At 42.7% G+C, this 18,054-nt stretch overlaps 1 protein-coding gene across 8 annotated transcripts in view; it reads right to left on the reverse strand.

Annotated features, from left to right (window-relative positions):
* ADGRF1 (adhesion G protein-coupled receptor F1) overlaps positions 1-18,054 on the reverse strand; it is a 44,271-nt gene that overhangs the window by 15,591 nt on the left and 10,626 nt on the right. For 6 of the 8 annotated variants that reach the window (XM_037054425.1, XM_037054435.1, XM_037054406.1 and 3 more), the window contains 9 exons: positions 16,827-16,884; positions 15,602-15,751; positions 14,779-14,952; positions 12,988-13,088; positions 12,108-12,166; positions 8,123-8,274; positions 6,811-6,974; positions 4,986-5,174; positions 971-2,344 (listed from right to left, as the gene is read on the reverse strand). In XM_037054425.1, coding sequence (XP_036910320.1) covers positions 971-2,344; positions 4,986-5,174; positions 6,811-6,974; positions 8,123-8,274; positions 12,108-12,166; positions 12,988-13,088; positions 14,779-14,952; positions 15,602-15,751; positions 16,827-16,884 — 2,421 coding nt within the window. Of the gene's footprint in view, positions 1-970; positions 2,345-4,985; positions 5,175-6,490; positions 6,691-6,810; positions 6,975-8,122; positions 8,275-12,107; positions 12,167-12,987; positions 13,089-14,778; positions 14,953-15,601; positions 15,752-16,826; positions 16,885-18,054 lie in introns of those variants that run through there. The other 2 variants (XR_005067640.1, XM_037054432.1) reach the window with 2 other exon arrangements.

Here is an 18,054-nt window from a genome sequence, read left to right on the forward strand (position 1 = left end):
TAGGAGACAACTACTAAACATTTACTATGTGTCAGGCACTGTGGGAAATGCTAAACTGTCTTATTTAATCCTTATACTTACTCTGATGCAAGTAATAGCATTATCCCTGTCTAATATACGAAAGATTAAGTCATTTGTTAAAGGTCACATGGTTGATAATGTGACATATTTGAGCCCAGATCTATTTAAGTCCTGAGCTCAAAGGTTGAATCAGTGGTCAGTCCCCTGAGTCACTGTGCAGGGGCGACCCAGCAAACCGTCACTGAACCAGGATTGATGGCTCTCTTCCAGAATCAGCAAAAGCTAGATTACTTTGTCTACCTACTCTCCAAACCCTCTCTGATTGTGGCATGTAAAACCCATTCTTTGCAGCAGGGGTTGGCAAACTTTTCTGTAAAGAGCCAAGTAGTGAATATTTAGGTTTCAGAGGTCACACAGTCTCTGCTGCAACTGCTCCACTCAGCTGGTGTAAGAAAGGCAGCCACGGATCGATGTAAAGAAATGGGTGTGGCTCTGCTCCAATAAAACTTTATTTACAAATCAGCGCTGGCTGCAGTCTACCAGCTTCTGCTCTATTGCACTCTGAGGACAACCTTTGCACCATTCAGAGTCAGCAAGTCCTCTTGATTTATTTCTCTTTCCCTGTGCACTTTTACGTAAGCCTGCACTAGAGAAGGAGGACTGAATCAGCAGCAAGAGAGATGAATGTTAGCTATGTCAAGTCCAGCAGATTTAAAACCTTAGAATGGATTACTGAAGAAGGCTAGTATTCTGCTTCAGTATGACAACAACTGTTGGGAAAATGCCTCTGTTTTTTTTTTCCATTCCCTATTGCCAGGTAGTTTTGGTTACAGTCCCACGGGAGGCAGGGAAATAAGATAGCCTCTGGAGTTGTCTTACCAACCTCAGTTCTCTATAATTAATCCAGTTACCTGGTGGTATGATAGTAGATTATTCTTATTGTCCTCACCTGGAATGCATTGAGCAATGCAAAAATAACATGCCATGCCACGCTCTGGCCGTCCACCATTACTCCTATGCCAAAGCCCCAGGTGAGCCCCAGCAGAGGGGTCAGAATGAGGAGGCTCTTTCCCACGCGGATGATAGTGGCCCTGTGGTCCTGACTCAGTCTCTCTCCAACAGCGGGCCTCCAGAGCTTTTTGAGAACTAAGAGCACCACAACCAAGTTCACGGCCACGATAGTCAGTACAGGAACAGCAAGCGACAAGAGGGGCTTGCTCCCACTGGACCAGTTGAGCCAACACAGGCCTTTCTTTCTGTAGCCATTGTTAGGTTGTGTGACCACAATGGTGATGACAGATATAATAAGAGGACACCCATAGCCCAGGCAGAACCCAACAGCCATCATCAAAGGCGTGGCCATGTGATGGAACACGAGGATGATCCGATAAGCCAGCAGGATGCCAAGCATGAGCATCCAAAAGAACAGGGAGAGGTAGAAAAAGTATGTCAAGAACACTGCAGCTATGCAGACTCCAGAAGGGTTTACCGTGGTGTCCACAGTGGTAGCAACAAGAAACCAAACATCAGCAATCAGGAGGCACAGGTCTATGTTCACCATGCAAATATGACGTGTGTGCGAGGTTTGGTTTTTCTTGACCTCCTTCCAAAACAGAGCCTCGATGATCAGGCATAAGGTGAGGCTTCCAATGGAGATGCCCAGCCCCAAAAAGGTGATCCATCTCACAACCGGGATGAGGGCAGGGGGGACAAAAGATGACATCAGCATGGAGAACGAGGTCAGGTGAGTACACCGGCACATCACCATATCTGAAGTTTCATTCACTAGGTGGCAGCCTGCATCGTTCCACTGCAAATGACGGAAATCCCAAAACACACAGTGGGGCTGGCTCAGGTTTGACTCTATCTTAGAAAAACTCAGGAAAACTTCATTTAGGGAATAGTTTTGGATAACCGTGGAGATCACGGGCCCATTGACCTGGGCATTTCCAATTTTGGTAAAGGGTAGAATGTTCCCCAGGGTCAGTGAGGCCATGCTGATAATAGTTTCTGGAAGGGACCGCTGGAATTGGTCTGACCCAATTAACACTTGGCCTCTGATGGGAATGGAGGAATTTGGGGGGAACATGTCAGTCTGATAGCTGTAACCTGTCTTATGTTGGCTTTCAGACACTGGAATCCCTTTCCAGTTAATGAATTCCCGAGAAAAATTCAGAGGCAGAGCTGTTGGAGGCACCAGAATGCTGATGTTTTCCAACGCCTGTAGTAACTGAGAACTGATGAGCTTTTCCTCCTGCAGTAAAACTGTCCAGTTGGTTACCGACGTTGAATTAAGGATGTGGTCAGCTATACTGATGACATCCTGAAATGCAAGGATGAGAGTCAGTTTGTGTTTTGAGTAAATGGGTAAGAAGACTAACGGTGGGTAGTCATTAGTACTAAGCACAGGAAAATTGCCTTGAGAATCGGCTCAGTTGAGGGTCCCATTAAAACTCATCGGTGGAGTTCAGCTCAGTTGCTCTGCACAGTGGAACCTTTGGGTTAAGAAACTTGGGTCAACAGGATCATGTAGGTTCCCAGGTGATCCACCCCAGGGCATTCGTGTGCACACTGGGGTGTGAGCATGGACGAGGAAGAATCCCACGACTGGGCTGCATAGTGTGCATTTCCTGCTCCTGCGGCGGCAAACATGGCTGCACTGCTCTTCAGCTCACAGGGGCACGTTACTGCTTACAGATTTCCTATGTTAGGCTTGTTTTGACATCAGGAATTCTAAAGTCATGTCATAGACTTTTGAGTTTTAATTCACGTGTATTTATTATTTTTGTTTAATAGAGGAGAGAATATAAGTAAAAAACCTTTAAAAAAACTGCAGGCAAGCAACAAGAAAGTATTGAAGTATTGATTTAAGAATCAGTCTTAGTTTGAAAGATTTCTTTTCCAAACCAGTGCTTGAAAACGATCCCTTTACCCCTCACATCGTCTGTCCTTCTTAGGAGCCTGGTTCCCAGGCATGTGGCTGCAAACGTCTGTCACTTGGGCCCTGTATTACCCTAGCTGAGCCCTCGATGGCTTCTGGCCCAGAATCCCTTAGTTCCTTTCTTCTACTACCTTCAGGAACCTCTGCCTTCTTTTGGTTGCTGTCTTTCTCTCTATTTTGCTCTTTAATTAATTTTTAGCCTTTTTATGTCATTTTGTTTTATTTGGGCTCTTGCAAACAATACGTGGCTAAACTCTTAAAAATAATCGGAGCATCTTTTATTTGATTCAGGGAGCGTAACTGGTCATATTTAATGTCATGTCTGACATTATATAATTCAATTTGGCAAAATATTACATACTTTTTAGAGAGGGAATGGGAGGGAGAAAGAGAGGGAAAAAACATTAATGTGACAGAGAAAGATCAGTTTGTTGCCTCATATATGTAACCCCACCAGGGATTGAACCCACAGCCTAAGCAGGTGCCCTGATTGGAGACCAAACCTGCAAACTTTCATTTTGTGGGACAACACCCAACCAACTGAGCCACAATAGTCAGGGAAAAATATTATATGCTTTAACATAAAATGCATACATCCAAAATGTTTCAGAGGACATTTACTTAATAAATGTTTGTTGAGCACCTGCTGCATGTCACTTGTCAGTCTTCTAGGCACTGATGGGATATCTAAAATGTAGGCCGTGTCTATTCTAGAGGGACCAGATTACAGATTTTTTTCTATTTGTTTATTTGCATCTCTTTTAGTGAGCAATTCTAATTTCTGCAATTTTAAGTTATTTTAAAAGATTCAAACCAAAGTATAAATTTCCCAGTCAAAACAAAGGAAGCCTTAAAATATACATGACTACAGTCAGTTTGTGGCCACAGGACAGAACCATTGCAGGCTGCAAACAGACATGAAAGAGCTGGCACCTGTGTGCCACAGCGCCACCGGGTGCAAAGCCTCAGCCCTTTCTCTAAGCCAGCCTGACGCCCAGCCAGCCCCCCTAGAGGAGGCTCCTGTCACTTTGAACTTACAGAATAGATTTCATGAGTTCTTCGTGCATGCAGAGGATGCAGTAAAAAAAATCACGCAAAGACCGTTGCATGGCTCTTCAGTCTTTTTCAACAGTTTCCCCCAACTCAGGCTTTTGTCATTCCTCCCGTGAGGTAAAGCATTAAAGTGGGCCCTTCAAAACCCTCATGCACTGTTGATGGGACGGCAGATTGGTGCAGCCACTGTGGAAAGCAGTATGGGAGTCCCTTAAAAATTAACTCTAGAACTACCGAATAACCTGGCAATCCCTCTTCTGAGTATATATCCGAAGAAAGCCAAAACACTCATTCAAAAGATGTATGCAGCCCTATGTTCACTGTGGCAAGAGTTGCAATAGTGAAGCTATGGAAGCAGCCTAAGTGCCCCTCAAGAGACTGTTGGATAAAGAAGATGTGGCACACATATAAATGGAATGCTACCTGGCCGTAAAAAAGAATGAAATGTTACCATTTGCAACAACACGGGTGGACGTAGAAGGTAATATGCTAAGGGCAATAAGTCAGACAGAGAAAGACAAATACCATATGACTTCACTTATTTGTGGAATTTAAAAACAAAATAAATTCACAAACAAAACAGAAACAAACTCCTAGATACGGAGAACAAACAGAGGGTTGCCTCTGTTTGGGTTGCCTCTCAGGTGGGAGGGATCTGTGGGGGTAGATAAAAAAGATGAAGGGATTAAGAAGTAGAAATTGGCAGTTACAAAATAGTCACAGGTACATAAAATACAACATAGGGAATATAGTTAATAATGTCATGATAACAACATTGTGATACGGTGTTAGATGGGCCCCAGACTTCTCAGGAAAATCACTTTGTAAGTTATATAAATGTCTAAACCCTCTCTGTACACCTGCAACTAATATAATATTGAATGTCAATTGTAATTAAATAATTAAAACAAAATATTAAATAGTAGCAGTAGTAAATAAAGTGGGCCCTTCACGCACGGGCAGGCCATACCTCCATGGTCAAATTGGACACCCTGAAGTGTCTCGCCAGTGACAGAGAGGAGACGTTGCCCAGAATCGACACCACCGAAGCCAGATTCCCAGCTGTGGTTGATGGGTTTTGCTGAATGATGACTGAAAGATTTCGCACCACGGATGACACAGCTGCCTCAGTGGCATTGCTTGCGATCACACTGAAATTCTAGGAAAAAGATGGTTCAGTTCTTAAAAAAAAAAACACGTATGCTTGTGGTCCATCAGATTTAAGTGAGGTTGCTTGGCCACATCACTACTATTTGTAACATTACAATGTGGAATACTATGTAACGATGATAACAATAGCTGTTACCAAGGCCTTCTGTGTTTCAGAGAGTTCTGCACTACATGTTTTACATCATTAAATCAAGGGGTGCCTTGATTTAATCCCTACACCACCCTTTGAGGGAGGCACCAGTAAGGAACTGGAAACTTGATGAGATTTATTTAAAGGCATTTTCATATAAGTTATTGTTCTGATTATATGGGTACTGATGTTCAGTGAGATTCAGTGACTTTCCAAACAGTACGCAGCTAGGAAGTGGCACTAAACCCTGTTATAGTCACACGACTATGCTGAGAAATGCTTGAGGATGGGAAAATAGAGGGACATGTGTGGAGATTTAACTCCACTTTTTCACTGGGTTTGGAATTTTACTTCTTCCTTGAAGCTCCCATCTGCTTCCTCCACTCTGGGAGAGCTTGGAAGGCTGTCAAAAAAGGAAATGCCCTTTCAGTCAAAACAAGTCAATCAAGGAACCCAGATCCTATATGGTATCCTTTCTGCTCTTCTTGGCGGACAGTGCTGTTCTCTGCCCAGGGTACCTGGGATCTGCCTGCCCTCACCCTCAGGCCCTCAATACACACGGTTCATGTCCATAACTGAGGCAAAGAAGGCAAGAGCAAGGATGGACCACAGAAGCCATCTGGTCCAATCTCCCTGCCCAGTTTACAGGTGAGAAAACTGAGGTCCAAAGAGGGAGAAGTGAACATTCCACAGTCTTTTAACAAATGCCATTGTGAGGTTCTGTCCTGCAATAGCAGAGCCTCTGGCTGGGACAGAAGTTCCACCTAACAGGAAGCTCTATTTGCAGAGCAGTACTGTGAACTAGTTTTTTCTACAACTTGGGTTCTAATTCCTCACTATGTGCTCCTATCTACCTGCCCTGTCTTAAGTCCTTGAACCCTCCAAAGAGAACATTGTGTGAAGGCCACAGCCCTGGACAGGGAATCAAATGACCATGTTTCTGCTCCAACACTATTGCTATCAGAGGGGCCACTTAGTGGCTAACTGTTAGCCACTTAGTCCCTCATCTCCTAATCTATAAAAGGAGTTTGATAAGACAGATGACCCTTAAGATCCACTGCAGTTTTATCGTTCTATGTGGCTCACCTCTGGCTGCCTCCAGCGCCTGCCCTGGTTTCTGATATGTGTACATTCTCACTTGTACTAAGTCTGTGACTTCCGACTTACACCTTCACATGGGCCTTCGATTCCCAGGCTTGCTGGACTCCCACCATCTATTACAGACTTCCTCAGCATTGCTTCCGTCAACTGCAGCCCCTCTCCCTGCCAAAACCATCCGCTCGGACACCATCTGAGCTCCTCAGCTGCCACTTCAACTCTGTCACTCCTGTCCACACTTCTTGAGTTTACAAGAGTCTGATGTCTCTCTTGCTTTCTGCGTATTTATACATGAGACAAATCGATGTATTTTAGCTTCCATCTCGCCGTGCTCAGGGGGAGGCACCCATGGTGGAACGCAAAACCAGGGCAAGTCTACAAGGTGGAAATGCTTTACCTTCTTCAGTTCTTCCAGCTGAGCAAGCACACAGTTCTCCCTAACGACCTGCCACCCAGACGGCTGGCACTTGGCTGCGATGTCCCCGGTGTAGCCGCTGCTACAGGGAAGGGTATATTCATCATTCTTAAATCCAAATCCAAAAAAAATGCCATTACACTGAACTGGAAAAGAATGAAGCAGAGAGAAAACAATGTCTGTGAATATCCTGGCGTTCTCTATAAATCATAAAGCTATACGTTAGAAATCATATTTCCAGATACAATACCCAGCAAAATTCAAGAGTAGGAAAAGCTTCGCTTTGATGGCCAGCTTCATCCCTATCAGCATCCTCTTCTCCTTCCTCATGCCCTACTCTCTGTGAGCCTGGCCCTTCTTCCTCCAGATGTCTGATCCGTGCCAATAATCTGACCTTTAGTGGGCTATCAACCAGTATGTGTTAATGTTCAGTGAAAATAAGACAGGGTGAGACCCCTCCCAAGAAATATTTTTACTCTTTAAGGGACTGAGTGCTAGAAAACCAGAAAGTCTTCCAAACACTATGGAACAAAGCAGTAACAATATGGTTAAAAGATGAACAGTTACCATTTGGGGGGGACATGTCCTACATTGTACCCCTTTAGAAGCTTCCACGTGTGACCAAAACACTAGTAACTCTTGCAGCTGGCCTTTAGTCTTGCCATGATCGGGACTAAGAAGGGACCTTGAATGGAAGCTCTCCAAGAGCTGTATTCTTTTTGTGTGTTTCCCCTATTGCTGTGTCCTAAGTGCCTAGACACTTTAAACACTTAGTAAATATTTGTTGAATAAGTGCTGTTGAAAGTGGCACAAATTTTGATGAGAGGCTTAAGACTGAGTGTAAAGAAGTAAAAGAGAAAAAATATACCTGAAGAAAGGAAGTGGTGTGTGTGTGTTTGTGTCTCTGTGGGTTTGTGTATCTGTGTGAGTGTTAAAGATGTGGAGATTTATGCATTCTTTCCTTGGTTTCTGGACTATTGCTCAGGAATATTGCCAGCCCCAGAGATATTTCAACATGTGTACCAGTAAACTTTTGCTGAGTCGTTTCCATCATAGCCTGCAGTGAAATCAATCTTCCATAACATTTGTAGTGGAGATCAGATCACTGATTAGCAAGGGTCCAAATTAGTCAGCTGAAAGTTAGTTTCATGGTAAACAGTGGCCCATTTTTACTGAAAGTTAGTCTTAAAATAATTCAGTATCAGAAACTTCTCTAATCTACTTCCTAAAGACACGAATGAGCTACCAATTAAAGGACTCCCTTACACTAAACAGAGGGTGGGTTTAGGGTTACCTTCTCCGAATACTCTGAAAGAGTCATCTTCTAGTGGGAAGAGCTTCTGAAGGCCTTCCTCAGCCTTCTCAGCCACCTGCTCGATGGCTGACAGCAGGTCGGATGCACTGCTGGAGCCAACAACTTCATACCCAACAATGATGCTTCCATCTCTGTAATGATTACGCGGAAAGAAAAGTGAGATTCAGTCAGTCAGTCAGTCAGAGCCTACTCAGGCTGTGCACAGCATTCAGTCCATAAACATATATCAAACATATTTGGCCCCTGCTTTCATGCAGTTTACATTCTGCTGGAGAAGGCAAGGCAAATAGGAAGCCAGTAACCACTGTGTATAAGTGTTTATACAATTATATAATATATATGTTGTGTTTTGTTAAGTGTTATGGGAGACAGATACAATGATAAGAATAGCATGTAGATGTGAGGCTCTTTTTAAATAGCACTGGTCAGGAAAGGCTTCTCTGTGCAGAGAGTCTTTGCAGCTGAGGCCTCAATGATGAGAAGAAAAGGTTTGTGGTGCAAAGACCATTGGGGCAACATGCCAGCACATGCAAGGGCCTGAGGCAGAAAAATATCTATGAGCTTGAAAGATTTAAAGACTAGATGTCAAGTCAAGAACTGGGATTGCTTCTCAATGCCTAAAGGTTTCAATGTGGATTTTAAGAACCCCAGGTGAGCCCTGGCTGGTGTAGCTCAGTGGATTGAGCTCAGGCCTGCGAACCACATGATCGCAGTTCGATTCCCAGTCAGGGCACATGCCTGGGTTGCAGGCCAGTTCCTGGCGGGGGAGGCACGAGAGGCAACCATACATTGATGTTTCTCTCCCTCTCTCCTTCCCTTCCCCTCTAAAGATAAATAAATAAAATATTTAAAAAAAAGAACCCCAGGTGAAAATAAATTAAGAACTGAATATATCAATATAAGTCAGAAGTCAAAACAAAAAAAGACAGGCATAACTATTCAGTGAGCAAGAGGGTGATGGGTAGGAGATAATGTTAGAGGGATTGCCAGGAATCAGATCACAGAGGGCCCTAGAGTTTGAAGGTTATTTTTTATTAAAATATTTGATTCTTTATTAAAAGTCAGTGACACAATCAGATTTGTTGTTTAAGATCATTACACTGGCTGATGCATAGAAAATAGACTGAAGGAAGGCAAGAATGGAAGCAGAAAGACTAGTTAGGAGAGAGGAGATGATAGCAAGAACCAGTTGGGTAGCAGTACATGTGGGAGAAGTGGCCAGATTCCTATTGTGTTTGAAGACAGGAACTGCTAATGGAGCAGATTTCAGGTCGGGGAGAAAGATGCGAGTCAAGGATGACTGCAAGGAATGGACCTGTTGTAGTACTTCATAACTGGGGTGATACTGGGCAATGAAAGGAAGGAAGCGCTGATACTCAAAAAACGAGGGTGGATCTCAAAGACAGCACGCTGAATGAAAGAAGCCAGGTGCACAAATACTAGGCACTGGGTGATTCCATTTATGTGCGGTTCTACATGGGCAAAACTATCCCGTGTTGGCTGAAGTAAGATCAGTGGTACTTTCTGGTAGGGGTAGGGGTGGGCATGGAGATTGGCTGTAAGGAGGCACAAGAGAACTTTAGAGGGGATGGAAAAGTTTTGGCTTGGTAGGAGGTAGCTTCTACAAGCATTGGTGAGAATTTACTAATCTGTGTATTTAAGGTCAGAACACACCACTGGATGTAATTTATACCTCCATAAAAAGTTTCAAGATGGCTCCAAGCTTTGGGTCTGTGCAGCTGGGAAAATGGCAACACTGTAACTGAGATGGGAGAAGTAGGTTTAAGACCAGCTGGAGAACCATCATTTTTGACACATTACGTCTGACATGCCTACTAGCACGTCACGTGGAGATAATGATACGCAGTTGGACATCTGGGTCCGAAGTTTAGGAGAGAGGCCAAGCTTGAGTAATACATTTAGAAACCATCAGCTTAGAGGCGGTGTTTGAAGTCATGAAAGCAAGTGAGATTACATATATTAAGTTAATTCTGTAGTAACTTCATGAGATAAACACCATACTATCCCCATTTTGTAAGATAAGGGAGCTGAGTCCCAAAGAGAAGTTGAGTCAGGTAATTATTAATAATTAATTGATGGATTAAATTTCTGACACCCCAAAGTTCAAATTCTTAATCAAAATACTAAATTACCATTCACAATGTATAAATAAATCCAAATACCTTTTTATGTAGTGATAGTCATAATATCTTTGCATTGATATGGCCCTTTTATTATATTCTTTGTTTTAAAGAAAAAAACTTACTGATTTTAGACAGAGGGAGGGAGAAAGAGAGAAAGAGAGAGAAACACCAATTTGTTGTTCCACATGTTTACACATTTATTGGTTGTTTCTTGTATGTGCCCTGACCAGGGATCAAACCCACAACCTTGATGTATTGGAACAATGCTCTAATCAACTGAGCTAGTATTTTCCTGCCAACTTATTTCATTTGACTTAATGAGGTTAAATCAGGTTCCACAAGTATTAACAGTCCTGTTCAATAGATAAGTAAGTTGAGACAGTGAGAAATTAAATCATATAGTAAATTAAAAACCTTGCATAGTTGTATTTTATAGACTTACTGNAAACTTACTGATTTTAGACAGAGGGAGGGAGAAAGAGAGAAAGAGAGAGAAACACCAATTTGTTGTTCCACATATTTACACATTTATTGGTTCTTTCTTGTATGTGCCCTGACCAGGGATCAAACCCACAACCTTGATGTGTTGGAACAATGCTCTAATCAACTGAGCTAGTATTTTCCTGCCAACTTATTTCATTTGATTTAATGAGGTTAAATCAGGTTCCACAAGTATTAACAGTCCTGTTCAATAGATAAGTAAGTTGAGACAGTGAGAAATTAAATCATATAGTAAATTAAAAACCTTGCATAGTTGTATTTTATAGACTTACTGCTTATCTTAACAGTGATTTTTACTACAAATTATTGGAGACAGCTTATAAAATATATATGATGGAACATACATTAGAAGTATAAATGGAAAACCAGGATCACAGAAAAGACAAATATGAATATGGAATATAAAAATTACTGTGATTGAGTTTTAATTTTGCCTGTGAGTTCAATGACAGTAAAATCTAAGAGGAAAATTATTAATTATATAGACTCGATTTAAGAAAAGAAGTGTTTTTCCTAGCATTGGATTTTAAAGAAAATTATACACGTTGCCTTGATTATAAAGACATTATAAGGTAATAAGTAACTAAAGGATAATATCCAGGACAGCATATTTATAGCAAATGATGCTGAAAACTTCCTGTAGTTGTTGTTCAAGTTAAGTGTGAAAAAAATCATATAAGAAGTCCACTTCTCTGACTTCTAAGCCATTTCCTCTTTCAAGCAGACTATAAATAGTTGGTAATCAATGCACACACGGTTAACTAACCAAGCAACTTTGGAATTAAAGTATAAACAAAAGGATGATTTACTAAATATCTCTTTATTTGCTGTAGACAATGACTGTGGCCTTTTGGACTATGGCATATACATGGTATCCACACAAAGCTACCCTATTTGATCCAAAGCCTCCCTCTGGCTCCCAATTGCACCGCATGCCCACTGTGGTCACGGAAGAAGAACGTCCAACCCTCCACCACCCTCATCCCCACCCCTCACTCCTTCTGGCACCCCAGGGTCCCCTGCTTCCTTCCAAGTTCTTCCCTGCCACTGGGGGTTTTCTATTCTATTCTCTGATCCAGAGCTATGAGAATGCCATTTAATATTTTAAGTTCCTAAACTCATTTACATGAGAATATAGGCTTTCCTTTCCCCCCTTTTTAAAGCATGACAGACTTTTGCCCAGTTTTGGTAAGAATCCCACTACAAAGACCAAGTCTGACCTATTTTCCGTCGGAGGCACTTGGCAAGAGCACGAGGCATTCTGTGGGGCTGGTGTGCAAACCTGGGAGCGCCCTGGATTTGGGCATTGTGTTACTTACCGATACTGAGCGACGCGAACTGACTCAAAGCCTCGAATTCTTTTGTATGTTTCTTTAAGCTTACAAAAAAAGGGGGGGGCAATATGTTGATCTTTGTTCCCACACAAGAAAAACATTTGAGCCAAACATGGATGCAGACAATAAATAAACCAACAGAAGCTCTAAGCAAAGGAAAAAAGATACAGCAGGAGGTAGCTGCACATTATAAAATGACAATTAAGAACGTACACACATATGCGATTTATTTTTGAGGTTGCTGATAAAAAATGAAAAATCAACTGCTTAGACTCCAAAATGAATTGAGTGCCAGATAAAATAACAAATTCGCCCAAAATTTATTTTGTCCTCCCCACAGATCAGCCTTTTTATAGATGCTTACATGGACTCTATCTGCCAAGCCTCTGTGCACATCTTTAGCTAGACCCGCAGGTGACCCACCCTCCCAGGCTGAGGTGCTCGGTCCAGTTCTCTGTGACTTCACGAGGAAGCCCAGGATTCTGCCCAGGAATCCTCTTCAGCCTCTAACGAGAGAGGTTTCTCTACAGAACCAATTCCAGATGCTGACACTCGAGCTTAGATCATGAAAAATTTCTTTTGACAAATATAAAGACAGAAAATAATCAAGAAGCCTTGGCTCAATATTACTCAAGTAAATGAACAAAACTGAACACAAAAGAAAGGAATGGGATTCAACTGGTAAACTCTCCCAGAGAGAAAATGTCCAAAGTGCATCAGTTGTGGGCAGCGTGATTAGCTACTACGTAACAGCCCAGTGAAAAGGAATAATGGAGAATATGTATTAAATAAACTTGCTGAATTGAAAACATCTGAACTTGTGTTTAGCCAACAATTTTTTATGCCATAAGTAGAAGGTGCTTACTTGAATTTCAATTCCAGTGGTATATTTGGAGTATACCGCAGAAGATGAATTCAAAAGGTCTTTTGTAAATCTTTCATTAATTTTGAAAGTGCCCCAAACTTCTATGGGAAATAAAAAAATATGTAGATACAAAAATTACTCATTTGATTTTATTATAGCATAAAATTACAGAAGTACAATTTGGAACCCATCTATTCAACATCAGTCTTTCAAATTATTTTTGTAACAAATGTTCACCTACAGTGATACAGGAAGCACACAACAAGAATTTTCAGCTGTGGTTTAGAACGTTATGGGAAAGTGCTTGAACCCAGACAACCTTATAAGCAGAAAACCTGTGGCCACTCATGTGTGACTTTAAAAGGCAGTCTTAACGCTGAAATGCATCCCCATCTACTAAGGGAGCTTAAATTTAAAAAATTTTAAAAACAAAAAAATATATACATTTTTAAAGCAAACTAAAAAATCACAACCAGCTGACTCCAACACACCCCTTGGTACCTGTCACTGGGGCCTTTCTGCACTGAGACACATTGTTCCCCATCTCCATGTGGACATGTCTTCTCAGCCCTTCACTCAGGGCCTAGTCAAAGCACCTCCTTTCCAAAGCCTTCCCTGACTCCAGACACAGAGTCTCTCCCTCCTTTAAATTCCTGCAATGCTTTATCCATAGCTGCCCCACAGCTTCTTGTACTTACACCACTATTTGTGAACATGTCTCATGGGTGTGTGTCCCCATTCTACTTTGGGAGGCCCCTTATTGGTGTTAGTCTTGTCTCCTCCATCTTTGTATCTCTAGAAGATGGACCAGACATGGACAACCTTTCAAATGGTAGGCTTTCATCAACACTGCTGAAGAAATTACATGGTCTTCTTTCTTGTGCTAACATCCTGGCCTTTCCACATAGCCTGCTAATTCATCAATAACAAGACCTACTTCATCAATAGCAAGAGAAATGGATCACTGTGACCTCCCAGAATTTGTCCAGCTCTGGCTATAAAGATGGTGCTTATAAATACATGTTGCCTTAACCTGAATTGCTGCACTCCTGGGAAGGAAAGGGAGCCAGGGCCACCCTTAGAAACTGGGCTATTGATGGTCCTCCCTCACTCTTTGCTCAGTTCTACCAAAATCCAGAGCTTCAAGATAAATGGACTAGTTTTTGGAAAACTTCTTCAAGTCTTTCAAGCCCTAAGCCCATGCCATTGAGCTCACCACATCATTCAGTGAACATAAACCTAAGTCAACAGGAGCTCCCTCGGCTTGCACTGGTTACTAAGGCTATAGTTTTGACTTTCGTTTTGGCATTGCATTTAGTATACATATTTGTTGGCAATTTAGAGCATCACCTTCAATACAACCACTATGCATTCCTCCTTGCTTTTATACTGCTGGACTTCTCTTTTCTGAAAATTGATGTTGATGAAAGACTTGAAACAAGGTAGGAAGAAAAACTGTATTTACTCAAGCAGTTTCCCGACCTGGGATTTCAGTGAATCTTGTTAAATCTCAAAAGAAGCATAGATATGCAGAGCTGGAGCTAGGTTGAAGTGGTGCCCAAAGATTGGCTTGCATTTCTGAATTTTAGGCACTAGCGCAGCTCTCACTGTGTCCAGCCAAACCTAGCAGGGTATGTCATCTCCGCCCTTCAGCCTCCCTGCAAACACTATTTCTGCCCAGGAAGACAGACAAACATATGGACGAAGAGCTAGAGTCCCCCCTTCTGTCACATGTTGGGGTGGGAGAGGCCCCAGCCCAGGGCTCCCCTCCTGGTATCCTCATGTGCTTACTTGTTCTCTCACAGAAATTGACACTCTGGGTGAGGTTACTGAGATGACAGTCACAACTCGGGAGTGATCCAATTGTGTGAAGATAGCATACGTGGGGATCGAGGCAGGAGGGAGGAAACCAGGAATAGCCGTCCTCACAGGCGCACCGTAGGAACCCGTTCTGGTTGCTGCAGTCTGCACACACACAAAAAAATAGAGCTTGGTTTCATGCGGCCTGCTTAATAATTTGACTACTGCTGAATTCTGATCCTTGGCTCTGACTTAGACTCTGAATCAGGGATTTCTCATCAAAAGCTGGAAGGATGGCGCCCTGATGCTGCTGCTGTTGCTGCTGGACTGGGCACCACACTTTCTGAGAACCCTTGGTTTCTACAAATGATTGAACTTCCGTGGTCATTAGTGCTGTTTGCCAGGTATCACATGCTCTCTTCCAAGACTGCATAACTTGGCCTCTGAGGTTGACTGGGGCCATGAAACCAGTTCTCACCAGTAAGTCGTGGGCAGAATTAGTGTGTGCCACTCCTGAGTTAGAAAATTGAACTGCCAATGTCAAGCCTTCCAGTGTTCCTTTTTCCCCTCTTTGTTTCTAAGTGGGTTTATCTGAGATAGTGTCTGATTCATAAGCTTGGGTCCCCAAGGGACCACCACAAACTCAGCCCCTCTGCAACCTGTAATGGACATGCAGCACGAAGAAACAAAACATTTATTCTTGTAAGCCACAGATGATGCAGAGACGATTGTTTTCACAGCATAACCTACCCTGCCCCACCTGATATGCCCACCTTCCCCATTTCCACTCTCAGTCCCCAAAGAGCTGACTTACACGTGGTTGCCTTTGCTCTGATAATCTTCATTGGCCCATGCAACCACAGCGATGGAGGCTTCAGAAGATTCAAAAAATCCCTCACCTCTCTCTTCTCCTTGGAATCTCTATAAGCCACCTGAAGCAGCAGCTCGTATTCCTGCACTGGGTCTAAAGGGAAAAGATCGTCAGAAGCCTCCTTCTCGGTCTAGGAGGGAAATGCTGCAGAGAAAGGGCCCATGGGGCAGTCACCAGATTCAGCCTGGAGGTCGTGGGTGATTCCATACTGCCTGTCACTGACTTCCGCTCATCCAGGCATTGACTAAAAATGAGTGTCTATGACAAGCATAGGCAGACTGTCCCACATATGCCTGACATATGTTCACCCTGTCATTTCTGTCAGGCCAGCTGTTCCCACACTCTCTGACTCACCCCTGCCTCACCCCCCTGACTTGACACACTTCCAAAGGGCACATCCAGAGGAGAGTTTCAGGTGTCAAGGCTGAAGGGGGAAGAGGTGAGAAAACCCTCACCGCCCTTCTCTTCACCCTCCCCTGCCCTCTGGTCTGAATCACACCTCCTACCTCCTGGCTCTATAGCTCAATCTCACTATCCGTAAGATAGATGACCATTGCATCTAACTCAGAGGGTCAGTGTGAGGATTTAATTCATCTAATGCATTTTAAATGATGCATGGTGCATAGTAACAAGTCAATAAATACTAGCTGTGTTATTACTATCAGTGAAAATGTATTCATGGCATTCCAAATTAATTTTTTTTTCATTTTCCTGAAGAACTATAGCCTTGCATGGGGCTAAGTTCTATGGCACTAATGGCACATCATTGTTCAGCAAATTCACCAAAGAAAGGCTTGTGAACTGCCCCAGGAACCTAACGACCATCTGCGTGCATCACTGTTTCCAAGAAAAAAACACCTTCAGTGATTGAAACATCAGACCCATAAATGAAATACCAGACCACAGGCTAAAGGCTGTGCCCATTAATTACATTGTTGGGATCAAGATAAAGGAGGAAAAGAAGAACATGGAGCAGCTACTTGACAGGTATGGTGGAGGACACTATGCCTTTATTATATTGTTTAACCCTCACCAATGTTTTACTAGTAGGGCTTATTGTTATTCTCATTTTACAGATTCAGGGTGTTGAATAATGTACCAAAGATCATACAGCCAGTCAGAAGCACCACTGGATTTGAACCCGGTTCTCTTGGCACCAGTATCTCACCTGGATGCTTTTTCTCATTCACAGTGAGTCCTCTTCTTGTTCTGATGCCATCATTTCTCTGTTAAGAAGAAAAAAAGAATAATCATGGCAGGGCTTTGTAATGCTCTGTTGGATTTCCCAGATAAATTGAAATCAGGCATCTAAAATCCAACTCAGGGACAGTGGGGCAGTGGCAAGAGGTCTCACTATGGCAAGTTTTGGACACAAACCTGAAGGAGGTAGACAAATGAGGATCCCTGGGAAAAGAATTTTCCAGGCCAAGGGGACAGCACATGCAAAGGCCCTGGAGTAAGAACACGCCCAGCATGTGAAGACAGAGTGAGGAGGCCAGAGTAGCTACATGGAGTAGGTGAGGGGAGAAGGCAGGAAGTGAGGCCAGAGAGTACCTCTGGGGAGGCAGGTTGTGTAGATCTTTACCGGTTATGGCAAGGGCTTAGCTTTCACTTGAGTCAGATGGTAACCCACAGGAGAGTTCTGAACAGAGGAAAGATGTGCTGTACTTTATTTATTTAGCTTTTAAAGAATTTTTAAAAGTTATTTATTTTTAGAGAGAGTGGTAAGGAAGGGAGGAAGAGGGGAGAAACATCTATATGTGAGAGAAACATTGATCTGTTGCCTCTCACACACCCTCCAACCAGGGACCAGGCCCACAACGCAGCATGTGCCCTGACTTGGAATCGAACCATTTGGGATGACACCCAACCCACAAAGCCACACTAGTCAGGTCTATATTTTATTTTTTAGAAAGGTCAGTCCTGCAGCCATGTTGGGAATAGACAAGCACAGAAGCAATGGGAGCATTATTTCAGGAATTATTGAAATAATATCTGTGAAAGATAATGGAAGTGTGGATCAAACTAGTAGCCATGGAATGATGAGAAGCATTTAAATTCTGGAAACATTTTAAAGATAAAGCCAAATCAAACAAATAAAAGAAGAGCCACTGATTTAGCTATAGATTATGAGACGAATCAAGCATAAAACTAAATGTTGTAGTAGCTGGAGAGATGGCAATACCACTTGCTGAGTTAGAAAATGAGGAGTAGGTTTAGTGAGAAGAAAAATAAGGAGTTTAATCTGAGACATATGAAGTTGAGACACCTACTGGGCATTCAACTGGAATACCAAGTAGGTGGTATGCATGAGTGTGGAGTTCAAGGGAGAAGTCTGAGATGAAAATGTAAATTTGGGAGTCATCAGCCTATAGAGAACATTGAAACCATGACCT

Source organism: Sturnira hondurensis, unplaced genomic scaffold, assembly GCF_014824575.4.
Source record: "Sturnira hondurensis isolate 20B ecotype Veracruz unplaced genomic scaffold, ASM1482457v3 Scaffold0000880, whole genome shotgun sequence".
NCBI classification, from domain to species: domain Eukaryota; kingdom Metazoa; phylum Chordata; class Mammalia; order Chiroptera; family Phyllostomidae; genus Sturnira; species Sturnira hondurensis.